Below are 22,831 nucleotides of genomic sequence, written 5' to 3'. Positions count from 1 at the left end.
CTGAAGTTCAAATGCAGAACATAATCTTTCCAAGATGACCAACAAACTCACTAGGTGATTTCCCATGGAAGGCAGTTCTGTTGTTAGAGAAGATGTCAGTCTTGGCTGCAAGTTGGATTCAACAAAGAAGCTTTCAAAAATATAAATGATGTCCAGACCCCACCACAGATAAACTTAATCAGAACATCTATGATGGTGCCTAGGCATTGGTGTTTTTGTTTTTTAAAGAAGACCTCTTCTGGGTGCCTCTGAATAGCCAGGATTAAAAAGCACAGCAGTGGAACCTCTACTATTTAATATTGTGCCACAAATGTTCTCACATCCCAGGCTGTGGACGTTCACTTAAATAGTTAATTTTTTTGAAGATTCACCTCAACTGAAAATAAGGGTGCTGCAAGCCCCACCTCGAGAGAATTACGTGAGACAACAGCCTGAAGGGGATGCTTCTGAACCTGATACCTGGCCGACTCACGTCTGATGTGCCTTCCCATCTGCCCTCCCTTATGATTTACTCTCCCAGTTCCTACTCCTGCTCCCTGTGAGCTGGCTCCAGCAGCTTCTTCACCCTCTTATTAGCTGGCCACTTCCAGGCTGCTCCAGGCTGGGGAACTAGACAGCCAAGTTTTTTATTAGCCTGTGTTAGGAAGGAACACAGGTTCAGAGTCAGTGCTTCTGGAATTTTCCTAAGAGGAACTGTCTTAAAATCACAAATTTGATTTAGTGAAAGATTCAGAGGCTTTTGCCTGTCTTTGGGGCCAGATTACATCGTCACCCAATCCTAGAAAGTTATAGAAAAGAGGAGATCTAGCTTAACTCTTACTATCACAGATGGAAACACCTAGGGCCAGAGAGGGAACAAGATTTAACCAAGGTCACATAATGAACAGCATCAGGGCTGGGGCTGAAGGCCACTCTTTCCAGTCTTTTTGCTTTGATATTTTCTTCTGCACTCACTTGTTCATTCATTCAAAAATGCTCATTGAAGGCTTACAGTGTGCCAGGAACTCAGGGAACCTGTTTCTTGGAGCTTACGTTGGGGGGATAGGACTGGTTGCCATCACCACTACTTGCTTTTTTCCAGAAGCCTGGGTTCTGCATCCCTCCTCTGGAACAAGCTGTCTGACCTTTCCTGACTATTCTTTCTCTTCATTTTTATATGTCTCCTGTGTTATTTCCTTTATTTCTTCAGTGCCTTCCAGGGTGAATCAGGCCTGCTGAATTCTCCTAGTTCCCAGCAAAACAAAGTTTCACTTCCTTTCTAAGAGTATTCCCATTTATGATTTTACAGCACATCTCTTCATTTTTAAAGACACAGACTTTCTTGTGGGTGGTGATTCCTTAAGGCAATGGGGTGCTGGGTTTTTAGATGAATAGCCTTTTAGGCTAATGAAAAATGTAAGAGCTTCTTAAATAAAAATCAGAATTTTCTTCCTGACATTTAAAAATCAAGTGTAGCACATATTTTATAACATTATATTTCAAATCAATGTGTATAATATACATTATTATTACATTTACACTCATTTATGGGGCTTTGCTGACATGAGCACGGTCAAGCCTGGAAACCGTTGCTTTAGGAAATGATGCTCAAGGCTCCCCCAGCATCCTTCCTGACACCCTTTACCTTGAGATGACACATCACAAACTTGTGCATCAGGTGGTTCCACTTGGACTTCTTAAACATGGAAAGGTGTCCTATGTCATGCTGCAGAAATGAACTCTGAGCCTAGGAGAGACAGAGTTGTTAGAGAAGTTGGGAAGTCCAGAGGAATCTGAAGAGCCCACTCGTACCTTTGTGAGCCTGAGAATGGGTGGTGGGGGGCCTTTGTCTGACCTCCATTCAAGTGAGTTTCTGAGTCTCACACATCTCACATTCAACCCCCCATCCTTTTATGCAAATGGTTCTGTCAGGTTGGAAGGCTCTTGTTATCACAAAGTCTTCCAGTGAGGCGTGGAAAGACCATGGACTTTGCATCAGACAAACTTTTGTTCTTTATGACTCACCAGTTGTATGACTCTGGGCAAGTTACTCCAAAGCTCTCACCCTCAGTTACTTATCTGATACAAGGTGATAATAATACCTAACACAGGGAGCTGTTGTATAATTTACATAGTATTTAGGCTAAGCGCAAAACAGATATTTATTTCCTTTCTTGTTTCCAAAAGTTGCTTTCCAAATAATAAAGCAAATTGTCCTTTCAAAAAAAAATGGACAGAAAAATTTTGAAATCTATAAATACGTTACTGTTGATTCTCTACAAAACCTTCCCTGTTATTCCAATGAGAACTAAATGTCCCTTTCTGTTCCAACAGCGCATGCTTGTTCCTCCTGCTGGCATTCATTCCTCTCTGCCCTGCACTATGTTCAGCAGATGATTTATTACCCATTTTGGATGACACCTTTCTCGGGGACAGGAAGCCTGTGAATTTCTCTCCATATCCATACAGTCTTGTGCCCATAGGAGAAAATTCATCCCTTATTCAACAAGGATTTAACAAATGCCCAGCTATACATGATGCAGCTTGAGAGCATTATGTTAATAAGCCAAACTCAGAAGGTCAAGGATAATTTTTTTTCTCTCATATGTCGAAGCTAGAGAAGAAAAAGGAAAGGAAAGGGGAGGTGAATCTCATGAAAATCAAAGGAGATCAGTAGAATAGAGGACCAGGGGGTGAGTGGAGGGGAGAGAGTGGAGATGTACAGGGGAGTGATATGGAAGAAATTATACTGTGACATTGTATGCTTGTACAAATACATAACAATAAATCCCACCATTATGGACAGCTATAATGCATGGATAGGTACACACACATGTGCCCTGCTGAGCATCAGTTGTTATTTACAAAGGAACTCAAGTTTTTATTGTTACTTAAAAAGATTTCTGCTCTTGAACAATTCATGGTCTCATGCAGTAATAAATGGTGGCAGATTAATAAATGAAAGACGTGATGAGTGTTATATGACCATAGACAGAACTTTAGTTGATAAAATTGGGGGAAAAGAACAGATGAACAGTAGCAATCGTCCTTAACCAAAGCTTTACTATATGCTGGATGCTGTGCTGGGTAGTTTTACACATTAGCTTGTTTAGTCCACCTTAGAATAATTCCAAATTTATTATTATCCTCATTTTACATATGTAGGAACTGGGGCCCAAAGTCATTTAGTAACTTGCAGACAAGTCTAACCTTGAGGAGGAACTTGCCTAGAAGTGTAGGCTGCTGCTGACACTAATCTAAAGAGGGAGGAAGAAATCCAACCTTTTCCAAGGCCACCATCTAGGCTCAGGACACTGGCTTACCTGAGACACTGTGAGAAGAAAAGAGATGAACAATGTGACAGTCCATCCGTTGCCAAAATGACACAGTATCAGCCATGCCAGGACTTCCAAAATCAAGATCTGGATGAGGTGGAGAGAGAAGAACCACAGGTTGGCCCTGAACATGTGCGAAGCTTCCAACGTCCTGCGCAGTTCTTGGAAATCTTCCACCAGCTGGGACTGTGAAATAAATATTGAAGGGAGGAATTAATTCCTTCAGGGGAAAGGGAACACAGAGCACAAGTAATAATTGGTTCTATTAATTTAGTAATAAAATTACGTTATGAATAGAATTTTATATACAGGGATAAAATTAAATGCCCAGAAATTAAACAAAAGCCAGAGAACAGACAAATGAAATCTCTGAAAAAAAGGTGATGATTGCTATTTCTTTCTGGAGATAAGAATGAAGAGTGACATGTGAACTGTCCAATAGTTAGGGAGCTCAGTCAAAGTAATTATGTGGGGACAGGGATGGCGAAGGAGAGCGCATTGAGAGATGTGTATGCCTGGTAGCTGTTTGTGAAACACAGTATTATCTCAGGTGTGGACTGAAATCTGTTTTTGTTGTTTTGGGGATCTGGGCTGTCTATGTGGATCTGTATTACTGTAGCTACTTCTCTAACTATCTGTATTACTGTAGTTAAGTTTCCAAAATGCTTTCCCTGTCATTAATTATTTAATGTGCTCAAAGGACTCTTTCATAGAAGAGGTGAGCATAGAACAGTCTAGTTAGCTTAAATGAGCTCCAAGGGTAAATTCCCTGAGAGCCTCTCACTGGATACCCAACACAGGGTTACTGTGTGTCTGCTGGTTAACGTGGTCCTGTACAAGTGTACCATGCAGGTGCGTGTGTGTGCTGGTGTACAATACTAGCATTGGTTTGCAAGTTTGACACATGGTACACAGGAGGATGCAAGGGTTGGGAAGAACTATCATTTAGTTTATTGACTCCAGGGGGGTTGAAACTAGGACAGTTGAGAAAGTCAGGGTATGAGAAAAAATAGCACAGCTGTACAGATGTTAAAAAAAAAAAGAAAGAAAGAAATTAGAAATGAGAAGGGCTGTGAAAGTAATTCTAGAAGTCAAAATTCTCATTTCAAAATGCACTGGTTTACAACATTTGAAGGGCATACTGCCTGCCAAAAGTCCGGGTAAGGTCATCTCCCAGGCCTCCACCAACCCGGGGATTCTGGCATCCGTAGATAATTGTAATAATTGTCTAATGGTAATCTGTCATCATCTCTGGGATTACTCTCAGCCTGGTCATATTTTCCACCCATTGATTGTACAGAATAGAGGGTTGTCAAAATCCAGAAGAGTGACTGGCTTGGAATCACCAGCAAGTCCATGACAGATGCTGGACTTTAGCCCACACCCAGTTTCACGCTCAGGCTCCAACTTCCTGTAGAGAGCCACATTGATGTACTCAAGGAAATTTATGGTGGCCCTTCGCCTACGGAGACTAACACTGCTTTAGATAATGGCTATCTTCTGGCTCTCAGAAACTGGTGGAGTTTTATTTTCCTTACATGTTTTTGTTTGGAATAATGATTTAATTTTGCATCATCTTTCCTTTTCAACCTAGGGCCACCCACCCCAAATGATGGGCACATACCTGGAAGCTTGCAAATCATTAACACCATCATTGAGCTTGAGACACTGAAAATATCTAAAATTTATTGAGCACTTACTATGTCCCAAACACGGTTCTAAGTTCTTTGAATGATATTACATCTTTCAATCATTTTCCTAATAACTCTTATGTGATTGGTGCTATGATTGGTGCTGTTTTACAGAGAGAGAGAGAGAGACATTGAACCACAGAGAGGGGTGGAAGATGAGTTCAGGCTGTCCACCCTCAGAGACCAATCTCCTAAAATGAGCCATGGCCTTACAGAGTGAGCCTAAGTGTTAGTCTCAGATTTGTTCATAACCAGTCCTGCATTCTGAGATCAGTCCTGCTCCTTTGGGGGGGGGGGGTCTGTCTCCTTGTTTCCTAAGGAGGGAATAAAGTCCTTACTCCCTCTGTTTCACAGTAGTATTTGACTCTGGGCAAATAAAAAAAATTAAGAATTAAACAAATGAAGTTTTAGTCTTATAGAGACCTTGTCCCTTAGAAGACAGTATAGTGCAACTGGTATAGTCAAGTATTGAGGAAAGCATGGCATCCAACCTTGGGTATACTGAAGATATTTGGGGTCAGAGAATAGTGATTTAGAGTACCAGTTCTTTGGTGAAATAGCTGAGGAACTTTCAGGAAGAAATTTATTCTTCATGAATGCTAATTTCCCTGAATGTCAAAAGGGCAATAGTTTTAGTATATTTTTATATCTTTCATTTAACAGCTATTTATGGAGTTTCTACTACATGTCTGATCCTGTGCAGATGAGTCTGAAGGACACAGGGATAAGTGATACAGACATTTTCTTTGCTCTCATGGAACTTAGTTTAGCAGGGGATGTAGTCACGGACACCAAACACATAATTGCAAACAGTCACTGGAAAAAAGGTGTAAGCTGCCTGGCCCGAGGTGGCGCTTAGAGACAGAATGAGTACGGAATGCAGGGCCAAAGTTCCATTTCTTGTCTTCACAGAGGTTTAAGAGCTCTGAGCTCTCAAGGGGATAAATCTTCTTTGAAATATGAAGAATCCACTAATACATAATACTCCCCCCTTATCCATGGTTTCATTTTCTTTGGTCAAAAAAATATTAAATAAAAAAATCCCAGAAATAAACAATCCATCAGCTTTAAATTGTGCACTGTTCTGAAAAGCATGACGATATCTCCACCTTCCTGCTGCATCCTGCTCAGAACAGGAATGCTCTATACACTTCCCTTCTGTTAGTCACTTAGTCGCCATCTTGGCTACCACATCAACTGTCATGCCCTTTCCTGACTGGTACATAGGGTTCAATAAATCTATCCAAAGTTTAAGCATCCACCAGAGGCCTTGGAATGTTTCCCCTGTAGATAGGGGGAACTACTGCACTCTATTGTGGGCTCACCCAGGCACAGCAATTGGTTTCTCATAGAAAACAGTAAATTGGCCTCTATGGCTTGTTTCCATCCTTCCACGTACTTGTATCCTGAGACTCACGTTTTTGTTTTTCTCCTGGTTGGGCTCTCCTGGAGCAAGCTCTCCAATAAGCAACGGCTTCAGGTACAACTTCACAATGTCAAGCTCCAGGTGCATGGCCCTGAAGGCATCCTGTAAATCAGAGAGGCCAGTTAGAAGCTCAAAAGACACATGTTTATTCATAGATCAGCCCTCCTCCTCACCCAACCTAGAAATGAGCATAGAATCCATTACAGAACATTTACTTTTAAGTCCAGGTTGATGGTGCAAATTGATGGATCCAAATTACACTTGAGAACCTTCTGAAAAGGCATAATGCTGGAGACCCCACTATTCTATGCATCGTTTTTCTAGGCATGACCAGTATAACCAGGCTCTCTAGAAGCACTGATGGCAACACTGTTTATTTTACTGAACATCAGAAGAAGCAGTTGTTTGGGTTTATTGGCCATGATGGAACTTTCAAGTCCAGCATCAGGTTTCTGGTGATAGTTGTTTACACTATCTGAAGCAGGTAGCTGCCAAGGTCAGCTATGCCACCACATCTCCTGTTGAGGGCTCCTTTGTGGTTCTTGTCTGGGGCCCAGAAGAATTAGGCTCTTTGAATTAGTTATTTTCAGAGAAGGGCTGAATTTAGTTTAAAATCATGGGAGCACATTCCTTGAGCTCTGGGTTATCTACACTCTTGGTTATGCTTGACACTGGAAGACTCCAATCACTCTATTTAAAATGTTGTTGTTAAGTAGCAACCATATGACTTTGAGAAGCAGTGGATCTCTATAGCCTATTTAAGCAAGGGATACTTTTTCCTCTCAAGGATTTGTTCAGTCTTTTTTTTTTTTTTTTAAGGATTCCACAGAAGGGAGATGCTGAACTTTTGTTCTTATGGCTTTGGGATAGGAATGACTAAAAATGAAGAAATATAATCAAAGTTATAACCTGAATGAGTGGAAGCCATGTAAGTACTCTGTGTGGCCTTGCACAGCACTGACTTAGAAAGTGGGCTTCCTGCACCTAAAATATGGCCTTGACACTTAATAGCTGTGTAACTACGGACAATTCTGCTGACTTGGTTTTTTATTCTTTTCCCTAAATGGGGGTGATGATAGTCCCTCAATTCCCCAAAGCTCTGCACTGCCCAATTAAGCTTCTGCACATTTCTTATTACCCTCTCAGGAAATGATGGGTTACTTTATCTCAAAGATGGTTTTAAATTTTCACATTCTAGATCCTAAAGCTTAGTTCCCCCTAACCAGGAAAAGAGTGATTCAGTGGTTAAGAAAGTGATTGATGTATCTCATGGTGATCCATACTGAAAAAAAAATCATGTTCTTCTTGCTGCTTCAGAATAAATTTAGAACAGAAAACATCCTGATGGGTTAAGGTCAACGTACAGAAGAGTGAAATCTATTGCAATTTCATCTTCCAGTGTGCAGATAATATTTTTTTCTGATCCCCATTAAGGCTCATAGGTCAATGTTTCGACAACAGTTACTGAGGAGTCACAGTTTTCCAGAACATTAAAGCAACAGTCTGCTACCGTGGAGCTTTTTGTACATAAATAAGACAATGCAAAAAGGAGTTTAGGTAGTCTTAGAATATTCAATAATTTTCTAACAGAATCCAGATGCTGAGTAAGTTGTGAAATCTCTTCTTGAAAGTCCGCAAGAACAGGTTCAGTTACCAACATTCTTGGGCAAGTATGTTCTTGTTGAAGGAACGAGGGGGAGTAAAGGAAAGGAAAGGGGGATTGTGCCAGTGTTTGCAGAGTGTATCCTGTATACAAGGGGCTCTGAAGGCTTCTCATTGCTGTAGCCTTACTTCTGTGAGGTTCCTCCCATTGCTTCTGTTACACAGAGAGGCTAAATCTCAGAGGGGAGAAACGTCTTGCTCCCAAAAGCCAGCCAATAGCAGCGTCAGGATTTGAATTCAGGGCCATGCGACTCTGAAGCCATGAAGCCATAAAGATCCATGCCTGTCTTGATATGTATAATTCTTTCTCCGAAGGGCACGATGCTAGATTGTTTTGAGGTGATACTAAAATCAATTTAGATCTGCTGGGAAGATGGTAATGGTGTTCCTCTACTGCAGGTTTCAGTCCCATAAAGTGCATTGCCTATGGCTCCAGGCTGCCTCCCTCTTCTTGCCTTCCTCTATACCTTCCATGTGCCATATTCTCTACTGGAGCCTTCTCATTCAACAGCATTCTATGCTCTTCCATAGGATCGAAGATTTACACATACTATTCCCTTTTCCTTGACTTCCATTTTGCATTTTCCCTACAGTTAAGTCTCCTCCGCATCCTTCAAGACCCATATAAACTCATTCAGGAAAGTTATTCATGATCACTGTGGGCGTCATGATGCTGTTCCTGAAGGTATTCCAACTACATTGGAAATGAAACTGTGCACCTGCCTCTTCTTCAGTGATTTGTGAGTTTTTGAAACTGAGAATATGTACTGTTACTGATCAATATGTACCTAATAGCCTCACTGTGCCTGGGGTGTGGCATGTGATGAATGCATGTCCGATGGACAGGGGAAAAGGGTGAGTGAGTGAATAGATAGAGACAGCAGTTCTAGAATGAGGAATCAGGATGAATCAAGTATTGCACTCCAAGGCTGCAGGTCTCTCTCTCACCTCAGTATTGCTATTTTCTGACACTTCTGTAAGTCTTGGTTTCATCTGTTCGCCTTTGACTCCCTTCTCAGTCATTCATTTTCACTCATGTTGCCCATAAATTTTTTAGTTTAGATCATCTTGAAAGTGATTATTTCTAAAATAGTACCAACATGGGGAAGATGTGATATATTATTTGCTTTTACAAATGCCTTGGAAAGAATGTTAAATTTTTGCTATTATTTGGCGGAGGAGGGAGTGATGTACTTTACTACATCATCCCTTGTCAAAGAGGACAGTAGGAGAAGTTCACCCTACCTTTCAATCTGTGCATTCTTCTGGAATTCCTATTCTGGAGGCCACCAGTAGGTTTCCAAACCACATACCCATAGGTGGATCAAGACTCTGTTACTTATTCACAAAATATTATAAGTCAGGTCTCCTAAATATCCTTCCCACCTAACCCTCCTCTCCACTCCTGTTGTCAATGCTTTTTCTGGGCCTTGAACATGTTCCCCGGGCTCCCTCCTGGTCTTCCTTCCTTTTGACTGGCCCTTTTTACTTCATCCTCTAATAGCCAGGTTGATCTTATAGAGACAGCATCTTCTCATGGCCCATTTCCATCCATTAGAATTTGGACTTCCTTTTCTCTCTCTCCTCTTACCTCTGTGTATAACTACAAGATGATTCAAATGAGAATCAGATTATAACATTTGGACTGCCCAGGAAAGTTGAAATCACAGATTCTCACTTTCCATTTACTAACAGCTTAGAAGTGATGTCTGATTTATTGTTCTGACAAGTGTGAGCAGGGAAGCTGTGCCCAAGCACCACTGTTGGTAGTGGAAGGAGGTGCTAAGCAGTGAGGGGAATAGACAAATGCCTTAGGTTGGCGATCAAGGTTCTTTGTCTCCCTCCTTCTGTCTCTTTCTTCCCTACCTCTTCTCTAGCTTCATCTTCTCTCCATCTTCTCCTCTTCTCATCATCACATAAGGATAGTTCACTGACATTAACTGAGCACATACTTTTGGCTAAAATTGTGCTAAGGAAAGGAAGTGGCTAGTGTGGCATGCCCCTGCTGTTTGGATGCTTGCTCACGACATGAGTTATGTCTGCACGCCTCCCCTGGGCTCACTTTACTTCCCTTATGCCTTAGCTTCGTTTCCATGGGCTCTGCTCATACCAAACCCCATGGAATTCTCTTCCTTGGAATTGCATGCAACTCTACGTTTTTCAACTTAAGAGTCACCCAGATTATTGAAACAAACTTTTTCCTTATATTTTTTAAGCTTTAGTCATCCTTTCCTTGTTGAGTTCATCTTTGACTCCCACAAGAAAGAACTGGAGTTTCTCAGTGTCCCTTCTAGAGTGCGATGTCCTGAGATGAGGAGTGGGATGACCAGAATTCAGGATAATAAACCTGCTCTCTTTGTTCCAAACCAGCTGCCTCCACACCCATTACAAGACTGCTTTTACGTTTTTCATGGAGGTTGGTGTGTACTGTTGTCTTATATAAAATTTATGGCTGCCCCATTATTCATATGTAGGTCTTTCATCAAAATGCTTTGTAATCTTCATTTTACGGATTGCAAAATAGCTCACCATGTTGCAGTTATATGTAATACTTATAATAAATTCTCCTTGTTGGACTTAGAGAAGGTTTCTGGATATTCCTGGGTAGGCTTATATAAGTGAAAAGAACTGGGCCTAAACTCTAGTGCTTTGGCAATGATTTAAAAATCATACAACTGGAATCAGATAACTCATGTGCAATAATTGGAGCTTATGTGCAATTTTGTTTCATAGACTTTTTTTGGCAACATTCCTTGGAGAATATTAGAATCCCTCTTGGAAGAATGAAGTAATAATTAAATAAAGGAATTTTCATTTATTGAGTATTTAATCTGAGAACCCTAATAAGCACTTTATTTTATCTCCACTGACTTTAAAATAAATAAGATAGGGCTGCAGATACAGCTTAGTTGGAAGAGTGCATGCTTCACATGCACAAGGCCCTGGGTTCAATCCCCAGCACCACAGAAAATAAATAAATAAATAAACAAATGAACAAACAAACTAAGATAAAGGTATTATCATTCCTATTTTCTAATTAAAGAAACCAAATCTCCAAAGTCTTAAGCAACCTCCTTAGGATCTTCCAAGTAATCGTGGAGTTTAGATGCAAACAAGTCCTGATTTCTTTCCAAACCTGTGCTTTCAACTATTAGACTGGACCCCTAACAAGGACTTTAGAACAACTGACTGCATGAATGAATGGATTAATGATCCATGGAACAGACCACTTGGGTATCATTATCCAAGGAAATCTCCTGTATAAATAAGAGAAAGGTACCCCGTCTGGGGAAGTGCAGCCATAGGTCCAAGACTGGCACACACTGGGCCCCACTTGTCAGCCAAGGCACAACCTACAGACACCTCATATGTAACAGAGTGAACTTCTGACCACAGGTACCTCTGACTTGCTGCTTCTCCATCATATACCTTTCTGTTCCCAAATCAATTCAAACACAACATAATCAGCAGACCAAGTTGATAGCAAACAAACATAATAATTCCATTTTAGAATATAGATGCTGAGTATTATAACAATATAACCATAGCTATGGTTTACTCAAATTTTACCTAATGTCTTATATTATGCTACACACTGAACACACATTCATTTACTATAACCACATAGAGAGCGCCATTCTTACTTTGCAGACCATGAAACTGAGGCTCAGTAACTTTCCCAGGTTCACATAACTAATTCCAGTTTACCTCCGAATAGCCAGTGAGTGCTGAAATTGCCGGGACTCTGCTGGCATCGTTAACTATTCTGGAGCCATTTTCCCTTGGAAAATCTTTTCTCTGAACATTTTTAGATTTATTTTCCTAAAGACTAAGGTACATGGCCGACTGACCATATGATTTTCTTCCTTGGCATATTTAAATCCTAATGGGCTATAGGATTTGTCCCTAAGGTTCTGGTGGTTACTATTATGTTAATCAATTCTTCTTCTTTGGCTAGAGTTGTATGCAGAGGCATCATGATTTGCTGACTCCAAGGGAATAAAGATCATTAGTAAATTATAAATGCATCATGGGCTGCGTCAAACTCAGTGAAGCTATCCATTATTTAAACATGGTTGGAAACCCATGTCCTTACCAACACATCCTTTGAGTTAATTCTGTGACTTGTGTTAGCAAACCTTCGTCCATATTTTCTCTGAATTGTGGGCAGTGGGGATGGGCTATAAAAGGGTATGTGGCCTTTGTTTCAATACTTATTTGTTTATCTTTCTCCTGTTATTCTCACTTTTTTTTCCCATCTCACTTTTTTCAATTCTCTACTCTAGATGTCTACACAGTGTGTGTCTTCCCAGTGGACATGATACTCCCTTTCTTTGTCACAAGCTTATACTCATTTTCTTAAGGAGAAGTTTGAACCTTGTTTAAAAAGTCATCAGATCTGACCAGAGTAGAATGGCAAGATAAGCTCAGAAAGACATTCATCTGACTGTAGATATTTGACTATTAGAACAAGACCTGAACAGAGCAGAGATGAGAAATTGGAGAAAAATTGAGATTTGAAGAAAATAGAGGTTGGTAATATAAAAATGGAGATCTTCTATATTTTACAAAGTTGTCAGGTAGCACATATCATGTACAGACTAGTGCTTAGCAAAATGATATCTCCAGTTGTGTGTTTTGAAACCAGTTGGAGAAGTTATATGCTAATTAGTGACATCAACAGGTGTAATAAAATAAAAAAATCCCAGGTTTAAATTTCTGTTCTGTCATATGAGTTTTCTGACCTGGAATTAGTGGTTTTCCCCTCTAATCTTCTGTTTCTTCATCTGTACAATGGTGGAAAATAAGATTCGCAGTTGAGAGAAAACAAACAACCTTATAGAATATTTTAAAAGGATTCTTAAATGCACTTAAGAGTTTGGAAGACCTCCTTATCAATAAAGGGAAAATTTGTTTTTTAAAGAACCAAGTGTAAGAGACTTTGTGGTTAAGCTTATCTCATTCCAAAATTTGGCACTATCAGTTGCTGGCTGTGCAACACATTTTTACCTCTTTGAACATCAACTTTCCCATCTGTAACATGGGAATAATATTCACCTTCCTTATGGGGAGGTTTAAGTGAGTTGGTGCATTTTAATGCATCCATAAAGTAGTTTGCATCATTTTTGTCATAGTAAATGAGTTCCTGGATGCAGTAGAGCTTTGCAAAACCTAGAAATCCAGGTAACGTTTTGATGCTCACTAAATTAACTGCTTTCTTTCTTTTAGACACTCCAATTATAGGAGTCTTAGAAGTATTTACTTAGGTGAAGATATTTTTTTTCTAGATTTCACTCATTTATTTGTAACTTCTTATAAGATAGTGATTCCACTTCAAAACAAAGCAACAAACAAACAAACAACAACAACAACAACAAAAACCAACCAAATAGCAACAAATAAAACACAACCCTAAGGACAAAATGAAATCCAGAATAAACAAGTACAGTATCCAGTATGTACATATGAGTTCATCCCAAACTGGAAGCAGATGACAGGTAGACCTTGATTCCTAATTTGCTTCCAATTTCTTGTCAGAGAGGAATCCTGAAAAATTGGTTTGGGAGGAGATGATCTGTGGCAGAGCCTGAACACGTAATTGAATGCTTTTAGGAAGAGAGCCAAGATCTCAATCACCCAGCAACTTGGAGGCAGAGAGAGGGAGAAAGTGAAAGAGGGAGAGAAGGAGAGAGGGAGAGAGGCTTTGGAGTCTTGGAGTTTCTTACCGTGGCGTCTTCCCCAGCATAGTGGTTGAGGACCCGGTGCCCACCAGGATGCCTTTTGGCCCAGTCAGTAACATTATAAACTTTTCGATGGATTACCAGCCACTGGTCGTTCTCCTGATTGTGCCTCTGGATCTCTTGCCAGGTGTACCTGTTGAGACTTTCCCTGAGCCCATTGCTCTTGCCGTTCGCTTCCTGCTTTCCACAGCCATCCGTTTTCCCATTGGCTATTGGTTTCCCATTGGCCTGGTGCATCCCTTCTAGGTGCACTCGACTCCTTCCTGCCAGGCTCCCTTTGTCCTCAAGCTTTTCTTCAACCTTCATGGCCATTAGATCCTTGGGATTATCTGGGTGTACTCCTAAACCCTCCAATTCTCTGCTTGAACCACAAAATGACTGCTTTTCTTCCCTTTCATTCCATTGAGGTATGATGCCTACTCGGAAAACTTCACAGCCTAGTTGCCCCTTCACAAATCTGATGGTGCGCCCCTTCCCAGCCGGTCCTTACTCTTGTCTGTTTTGAATCTTTTCTGCTCTGAGGGAGGCTAGGCTACCTTTCTCTCTTCACATTTCTCCCTGCTGGCTGGCCTCTGAGCAGCATCCTCATTCATCCTTAAATGTCCCTGGGCAAAGAGCCTTAGCCAATGGCAGACGGGCAGAATGTTGAGTCCCGCCCCAGGGGGTGGGGCTAAACTCTAAGCATTGATTCTCCTGCACTGTATCCGGGTGGGTTGGATTTTCCTGCTCTCTGACGTGCCTGTGGATGCAGACATTTATTTAGGTTTGTTAACTCGACATGTGGGCAAAAGCTTTCAAAATCTCCAGGGTGACACAATGTTTGGTGGACTTGGGAAATGTTCTTTTGACAGCTGTCATTTCAACTAAGGACTTTTAAATAATAGTGTAAAACTTTTTAAAAAGGTTTTATTTTATAATATATACATATTTAAAATAACAACAAAAACCCAACCACTAAAACCCCCAATTTGCATAAACCAGTTTTTTTTTCCTTCCTTTTCATTTCCCTTTGAAAATTACCTAAATCTTTCAACCCATTTGAAGGTAATAGCAAGGGATGTTTGCTAAAGCACATGATGGTTTACAAAGTCCCTGTCACATGTTTTAGCTCTTTTAATCCCACATCAATCTCTTGAGGGAGGTGGTGTTAGTGTCCCATTTTCAAACAAGAAAACAAGGTTCTGGAAGTCTCAGGTATCATGCCAGAATCACCCTGTGAATGAGAGCTAAACTGGTGAGTGAATTCAGGTATTCTGATTGCACATTCCAAGCTGTTTCATCTTGTTCTCATACTTAAGGGTTTTTGTATTTGTAAAACTGACTTGACCTGGTGGTTTAGAAATAAGACAGAAGCAATTCCAGGGTACAGAGTGATTTATTCTAATAATAAGGGACAGAGGGACTTATTTCAGTATTATTTATAATTCTGAATAATCAGAAGTGGCCTTAATGTTCATCAATGAGGAAGAAGAACTATATTAGTTATGTATATAGAATGAATATTATATACATATTAAAAATAAGTTTGTACAGAATTTTTAATGGAACAGATTCATGCTTGCAGTACAACAAAGGAAAAATTAGTCAATAAACTGTTTACTGAATGGGATATGATTGGAAGAAAATGTTCCCAAATATTGTCATTAGTTTTCTTTGGATTATAGTGCTATTGAAGATTTTGTTCTTTTGTATTTCTTGTGGTACTGACAAAATTTTATTCAAATAAGTATGCTATGTTTATAATTTAGAAAATAGTTTTTTTAATTGGTGCATAGTAATAATACATAAGGGTAGGATTAATTTGATATATTCATACATGAACTTAACAAAATTTGATCAGTTTAATTATCCAGAACTTCCCCTTTCCTTCCCCTGGTCTCTTTTCTCTACTCTATTCTTCTCCCTTCTATTTTCATGAGATCTCTTTTTTCCTTTTCTTTCTAGATTCCACATATGAGAGAAAACATACGACCCTTGACTTTCTCAGCCTGGCATATTTTGCTTAATGTGATGCTCTCCAGTTCCATCCATTTTTCTGCAAATGGTATGACTTTATTCTTTGCTTTGATGGAATAAAACTCCACATATATATGATGGAGTTTTATTCCATCAAAACAAAGAACAAAGTCATATATATATGACATTTCCTTTATGCATTCATCTCTTCATGGTAGGGAACTAAAGAAAGAAAGATAAATTATAGATTTTGAAGCCAGATGGATCTGGAATTATATTTTGTTTTTTAAAACTTCATTTTATTTATTTATTTTTATGTGGTGCTGAGGCTCGAACCCAGTGCCTTGCACGTGGTAGGCGAGCGCTCAACTACTGAGCTACAACCCCAGACCCTGGAATTATATTTTAGCTCTATCAATTATTAGCTATAGAACATGAATGAAATTACTTCTTTGCACTTTTGTGTCCTACCTGTAAAGTGAAAGAATAAGCACAATTTTCAAGATTGCAATGAATTAACATAAATTCCATAATATTTACAGAAAATCTCAGTAGTTTTCATGATTTCTGAATTGGAATAATCTATATCCAATATGCATCCGTTCAGTATAGGTAAGTTATATGCATAAATTCATGGGAGTTTGAGAACAACAACATGTTTGGCACTTTGATGAGGGCATCTCAGGAGTTTGGCTGGGGCAGTTTTCTAGTATTTCCTGTAAACTTGAAATCATGTGGTTTTACTGTGTCATACCATGCAGACACACTGGCGGGAGAGGTCCGGGTATGTGTGTGGGGTAGCTAGAGACCTTTATTTCTCTCATTCTTGAGTATAGTGAGGGCAGCCTTGACTCACTCTTCATGTGCAAAATGTCCAGAATGCTCAGAAAGTACTGGTAATGAGGTTTTCCTAGCTAAAGTCCTCAGTATCCTTGGCCCCTGTTAAATCTCCTTTTCAGAATGGATGTGAGTCTGTCAGAATGTGTCTTGGTATATGTGGGCTGTTCAGATCTTCCCAAAACATGGAGGGATCTGTCTCTGACATTGAGAGCTAAGTCTTCCTCATGATGCTCCAATATGGAGGTTTAAAAGTTAAAGCCTTTCTTTAGATGTAACGCTGAAGATTGTTAAGATTACAAAAGATATGTTTAACCTAAAACTTCTTTTAAAGATAAGATTCTGAGATATTAATCCCACAAAGAGTTTTATGAAAAGGTGGAATATTTTTTCCAGTGCAAGGTGAGCCATCCAGTCATTTATTTACAAATCCATTCTTTTAACCTGTATTGAGCAGCTTCTAAGGGCAGGAACTTCTGTGGGCTGGTACTGTGACTCCAGGCCCTTTTACTATCTTAAAAACAATTGAATCTTTTTGACCTGTCACTCAACAGGAAATCAGAACGGGAGTTACTCCGACTCTATCATGCCAATTATTTAGGAGACTCCAAGCAGAATCTCTGCGTCAAACCAGTTCAACCTTCAGAATACTGGTGTGACCACTGCTCAGCCTGGCAGTGGTTGGAGACATTATGGAATACTGTCTCCATAATGTTGGAGACATTATTGGTAAATCTTGACTAAATTAATGGAAAAGAAGGTCATTGAAAACCTTATTTACCAATAACAGTATTTTCTACTTTCTATGCTAGATAACCTAGAGATGAAAGATGGACAAAACTTTCTTTTCTTTGTAAGAAAAGCTGCAGGCAAGAAACAAAATGAATAAAGAAAATGCACCCCCATCTCTATGCATTCAGTTTTTTTTGTAGAAAGCTACATAGCCAGAGTTCAAAATCAAGGACCAATGCTTCCCATGTTAGGAACTTGGACAAGCACCTCAACCTCTATGTTCTTCTGAGGTCTCATTTTAAAAACATGATAAAGCTAATAATACTTGTGCCTCATAGATTTTCCTTTGTAACAAGTAAATATGGTACTTCATGTATTTTTATTTGTGACAAGTAAATATGTTGATTTATGTATAGTGCTTCAGAAAATACCTGAAAGTTCTCTATAAATGTTAGCTGCTGGTATTATTCTTTTTTAAAAAAATATTTTAATTGACATAGTAATTGTACTTATTTATAGGGCATGGTGTGATATTTCAATACATGCATACAATATAGAATGATCAAATCAGGATGATAGGTGTATTCATTAAACTTATTTTTTGTGTGTGTGTGTGTGCCACCATTAAAAATTCTCTCAAGTAGCTATTTTGAGATACACAACTAATTGATGTCAACTATAGTTATCCTACCGTGCAATGAAACATTAAGAGGTTATTCCTCTTACCTAACTGTACCCTTGTGCCTATTAACCATCTTCTCTGTACCCTTCCTCTCCGTGACTCGACCAGCCCCGGTAACCACGATGCTACTCTTTACTTTAATGAGATGTGTGTTTTAGTTTCTGCGTAGAAGTGAGGATGTGTGGTATTTGTCATCTGTGCTTGAGACATTTGACAACACAATATCCTTCAGTTTCATCCATGAAGCCACAAGTGACAGGATTATATTCTTTTTTTTTAAGGCTGAATAATCCTTCATTATGTACATATAGCACATTGTAAAGTCCATTTTTCTGTTGATGAGTACTTTGGTTAATGCCACTTTGGGGTTTTCAGGAATGGTGCTACAATGAACATGAATGGCCAAATGTCTCTTTGACATACTTGTTTTCATTTCCCTTTTCACTACTAACCAGTAGTAGTGAAGCCAGAATTAGGCAGGCAGTCAGTTTAGATAGGTAAATGGAGTCAGGTCAGATCAAGGAAGCTAATTTGGGTGAGTCCAGAAATCTGGAGAGGGATTGAAATGCTAATGCCTTCAGAGCTCTTCCGCCACCCTTATCAAGATAACCTGCCCCTGCTCCAACCTGTTGCTAAGATAACCTGCACCCAGGATTGTCCCTCCCTACAGAGAGTTGTTAATTACACCCCCTTCCTGCCCGGGTCACACCACCTTGGCCCTTTGGCCCATCTGCTTCCCATATTTTGGCCATCCCACCGAGCATCTCCTGGTCCTCGTCAGGTAGATAGGAGAAAGAGAGATAAAGGAAGAGAGCAGGAGAACAAAGGAAGCCTAAGACATATAAAAAGGTAGGACACCCTCACTTCTTGGGATGCCAGGATACCAGCTATGGCCCCCTTCTCTCTCCAGGGAGAAGTCTATGTTACCCCTTTTAAATAAACCCTGCTTTATATGCTTGCCTCGGAGTGCTTCTCTAATGTTACATTTCAACTTGTGGGGGAGCAGAGCTCATCATCATTAACTGGCAGTATCAGTAAGATTGTTGGGTCATAGGGTAGCTGTATTTCTAGTCTTTGAGGACCCCCATACTGTTTTCTATAATGTCTGTACTACTTTACACTCCCACCAGCAGCATGAGAGTTCCCCTTGCTACCTTGTCCTTACCAGCATGTGTTATCTCTGAGTCAACATAGCATTCAAAGACAGTAACATTTCATGAGCAATTGGTGACGATGGGTACTGAATCCTTACAATATTTCTCTTTTCCTAGAGGAAATGAGAATATCAGCATTTAGGTGGTAGGAAAAGTGACAGACATACATCAGAGAAAAAATTATGAGGCACAAATCACAGATTGTAGAAGCAGGCTGATTTTTATCCTCCCATTCACCAGGGCCTGACTTTCTGAACTTCACACATACCTGTTGCGATGGGCAAAAGGTGCAACTTATGCAGTCAAGGGAGAGAAATAAAGAAAGTCCATAAAGAATGTCTGCCTTTTTCAATGTTTTATTCACTCAGATTAATACAGTTCACTCAATAGGCTCTTAATCAAGAAAATGACAATCTTTAATGCTGGGCACTGCAATAGACATAATCAATTCAAAGGACACAATTCTAAGTTAACTCTAAGCCCTGCAAACACACTTAATCATGACAGACTTATTATAGACATTCCCTCTGCATGCTGAGCTCAAGGGCCTTAAGTCCAGCAGACGCACACTCACTCAGACCACAGTGATCAGGTCAGGAAGCCACAGAGGCTTCTCCTGGTGTGGAGTTGAGGAGACGGTCGTAAGGAGAAGTTGCTCTTCTCACCAGCGTCAGGAGGCTGCTATAGAGTTTGAGAGTGGTGAGGACAATGCAGAGGATCAGGCAGATGAAGAGAAGAGTTGGGATGTCATCAGGCTCTCCGGCGTGTGCATCAGTGTCAGCTGATCCTAATGTCAGTTCATTTGTACCATAATTTATACTAAATTTTCAGGGCTTCTGCTCACCCTTTAGGCCCCTATCAGCTGTTACCATGGTTCTTAGTGACATCTTACGTTATAGAGTCAGGACACATGGTTTGGTGATTTCTGTCCTGATCTCACACCTCTTATCAGGCCAAAGGCAAATAACATGTGACTTTACCCTGACTCTTATCAGGGCTATAGAAAGTGACTTGTCTTTATCAGACTATGCCTGATTGACATATTGGAGGACTTTGTAGGCTGGTGCCTGGTGGGACTGTAGGTTTATTTAAAATGGAGTTACTTAAGCTAAGGCCATCCTTACAGTACCACTTTGGAGCTGTTTTCTAGGCTCATTGTTTTCTGAATTAATAAGTGATCATTCTCCAGCAGTGTAATGTCACACCCAAATAAAACAAGTCAAACTTATGCATAATCCTGTAGCGATGTCCTTAAAACCAGAGTATTCCTCCTTTAGGTAAAAATGAAAACCATTTAAAAGGATGATCTGTGGCTGACTCTGTTACTAGTCTATGCCACTTTTGGGTCTTAAAGATTCAAACACTATAGCTAATGGAGAAGAAGATCTTTGAGGCTGGTCTTAGCACTAATAGAGTTGTTCAAGCCTCATCCATACTTCCTTCTTAAAAGCTGTACATCATCATATATCACATTCGGAGAACCTCAGTTTTAGTTTTCATCAAATTGAGTATAATACCCACTCTGCCTATCTCTAAAGAGCTGTTGAGACTTAGAAGAAATAATGGAGGTGGAAAAATGGTTTTAATGTAAGAAACCTGTTATTATGATAATTGTAATTTTAAAATGAAGGCAAGATATTCCATGTTCTCCATGGGAATGGTTTCAACTGGATGTACTATGTTGCAGACAGAAGAATATAACCATTCTTCTTAACCAGAGAACCATGTAGAAAATTGGCTTGAGAAAAAGGGAATTCGGTTCTTCCGTTGATTCCCTACCTACCCACATGTCTATTTAAAAAGTGCTCAGAGCTCCCTGAGGTCTGACATTATGTACGTGTATGAGCACAGTCATCATGATAACTGGCCAATCTGCTTTCTAAACGGGTTCTTTTAACTTGGGCACACCCTGGCTTTGAGTGTATGAGCCACTGTGCAAACTGCACACCCATTTTTCTCAGGGCAATTGTTCTGAAGCACTGCTTTATCATTTCAACAAAATTTGTTTGTAAAACACTGCAATTAGCTGTTGGTGCCTTGGGCCAAAAGAGTCTCATTGTTTTGAGGCAGACATTCTGGAAGGACTGCTTCAGCTGGTCCCCTATCAGCCTGTGACTGGCTGGCCTGGGCACTGCCATGGGCAAGATTCAAATGGGGCAGCTCGGCTTGGTTTTCTCAGAGACTCAATACTACCCTTTCCTGTCCTGGTCTCAGCTGCGACTTTATCTCATGCGGAGAAAATACAAATGGAGGTCTATTTCCTGGGACACCCGAGACTGCTTAACCGATCAAAGACGAGATGAAGAAAGCCAGAAGAAAGGGAGGGATTAAACGCTAGAAGAAAGGGAAGGTTTTTTTTTTTTAGTTTTTTTTTTTTTCATTCATTACTCAGTTTGTAGAAACTAGAATAGGATTAGGTCCTCACCAAGTATTAGTTAAGTTAGAAAATAATACACCAACAAATGAGTAGGGGTTCATACCTAATTTCAGGTTTGACAGTGACCTGTAGCTGGTCTCTCAGTGAGAAAGAGGATGTACTTGACAAGCATTTGCTGGCATTCCTCATATTTACTTATTTTATTTTACTTAATTCTCAAAATAGTGGTGTGTGAGAAGTGTTAGCACTATTTCTCCTAAAGGAAAGAAAAAAATCAAGCCCAAAGAGATTAAATATGCTAGAGGCTAGATAGGTTAAAAGCAGGAGGGATGATTCTCTCATACTTAATATTTAAAGACTGTCTTATATTTAAGAAAAGTAAATGCAGGGCTGGGGTTGTGGCTCAGTGGTAGAGCGCTCGCCTAGCATGTGCGAGGCCCTGGGTTCAATCCTCAGCACCACATAACAATAAATAATTAAGATAAAGGTATTGACAACTACAACTAAAAATTAAATATTTACAAAAAGAAAGAAAAATAAATGCATGTCCTAAGGGCTATGCTTCAGATGGCTTCAAGTGATTGGGTAGCGAGATTTTACTTGCAAACTTTGTGGCGGTTTTACTTCCGGCTCACCTTGATTTTGGGAGGTGCTGTAGGTTTATCCTGTGGTTTTATGAGGCCTTTGGCTTGCAGTCTTGATTTGATAAAATTTATATGATATCATTTTATCCTCCAGAATTCAGGGGTCATGGTTAGGTTAGAGATATTTACCTACCTTTCCTACCCACCTATGTAGATGCATAAGGTGGAGCTTGTGGGAAAATAAGAGCGTAACCTGACTCACTGCAACAGGCCCCACAGCAGATGCTGGATCCTCCTTCTCCCCTCCCCTTCCCTCCTTCTTCACCTCTCCTAAACTTTTCCTTTTGCCATCTCACACTTGTCCTCCTTCTTTGTCCTTTCTGGGAAACTTTGATAGGATAATGATATCTCTCTTTTCTCTATGTCTCTTAAAAGAATGGAAAATAAACACTACACGTCTTAAGATTTTTTTAAAATTTTTCTAGTTGTAGTTGGACCCAATACCTTTATTTTATTTATTTTTTATGTGGTGCTGAGGATTGAACCCAGTACCTCACAAGTGCTAGGTGAGCGCTGTACCACTAAACTACAACACCAGCCCATTAAGGTCTTGATGTTATTTCCCTTGAGCCCATGTGTACAGATGTGTACATGCACCGTTGAGTGCATACACAC

At 39.9% G+C, this 22,831-nt stretch overlaps 1 protein-coding gene across 1 annotated transcript in view; it reads right to left on the bottom strand.

The window, feature by feature from the left end:
- The window catches only part of LOC107159700 (fatty acid desaturase 2-like protein FADS2B), a 31,446-nt gene extending 17,017 nt beyond the window's left edge, over positions 1-14,429 (bottom strand). The window contains exons 1-4 of the mRNA XM_015506307.2: positions 13,820-14,429; positions 6,423-6,533; positions 3,303-3,500; positions 1,625-1,726 (exon numbers count right to left, since the gene is read on the bottom strand). Coding sequence (XP_015361793.1) covers positions 1,625-1,726; positions 3,303-3,500; positions 6,423-6,533; positions 13,820-14,146 — 738 coding nt within the window. The 5' untranslated portion in view covers positions 14,147-14,429. The remainder of the gene's footprint in view (positions 1-1,624; positions 1,727-3,302; positions 3,501-6,422; positions 6,534-13,819) is intronic.
- Between the last annotated feature and the right edge of the window lie 8,402 nt (positions 14,430-22,831).

The sequence above is a fragment of the Marmota marmota genome, unplaced genomic scaffold (assembly GCF_001458135.2).
Source record: "Marmota marmota marmota unplaced genomic scaffold, marMar, whole genome shotgun sequence".
In the NCBI taxonomy this organism is placed as follows: domain Eukaryota; kingdom Metazoa; phylum Chordata; class Mammalia; order Rodentia; family Sciuridae; genus Marmota; species Marmota marmota.
Note: the sequence above shows the minus strand (reverse complement) of the source record. Positions and strands in the feature narration are given on the sequence as shown.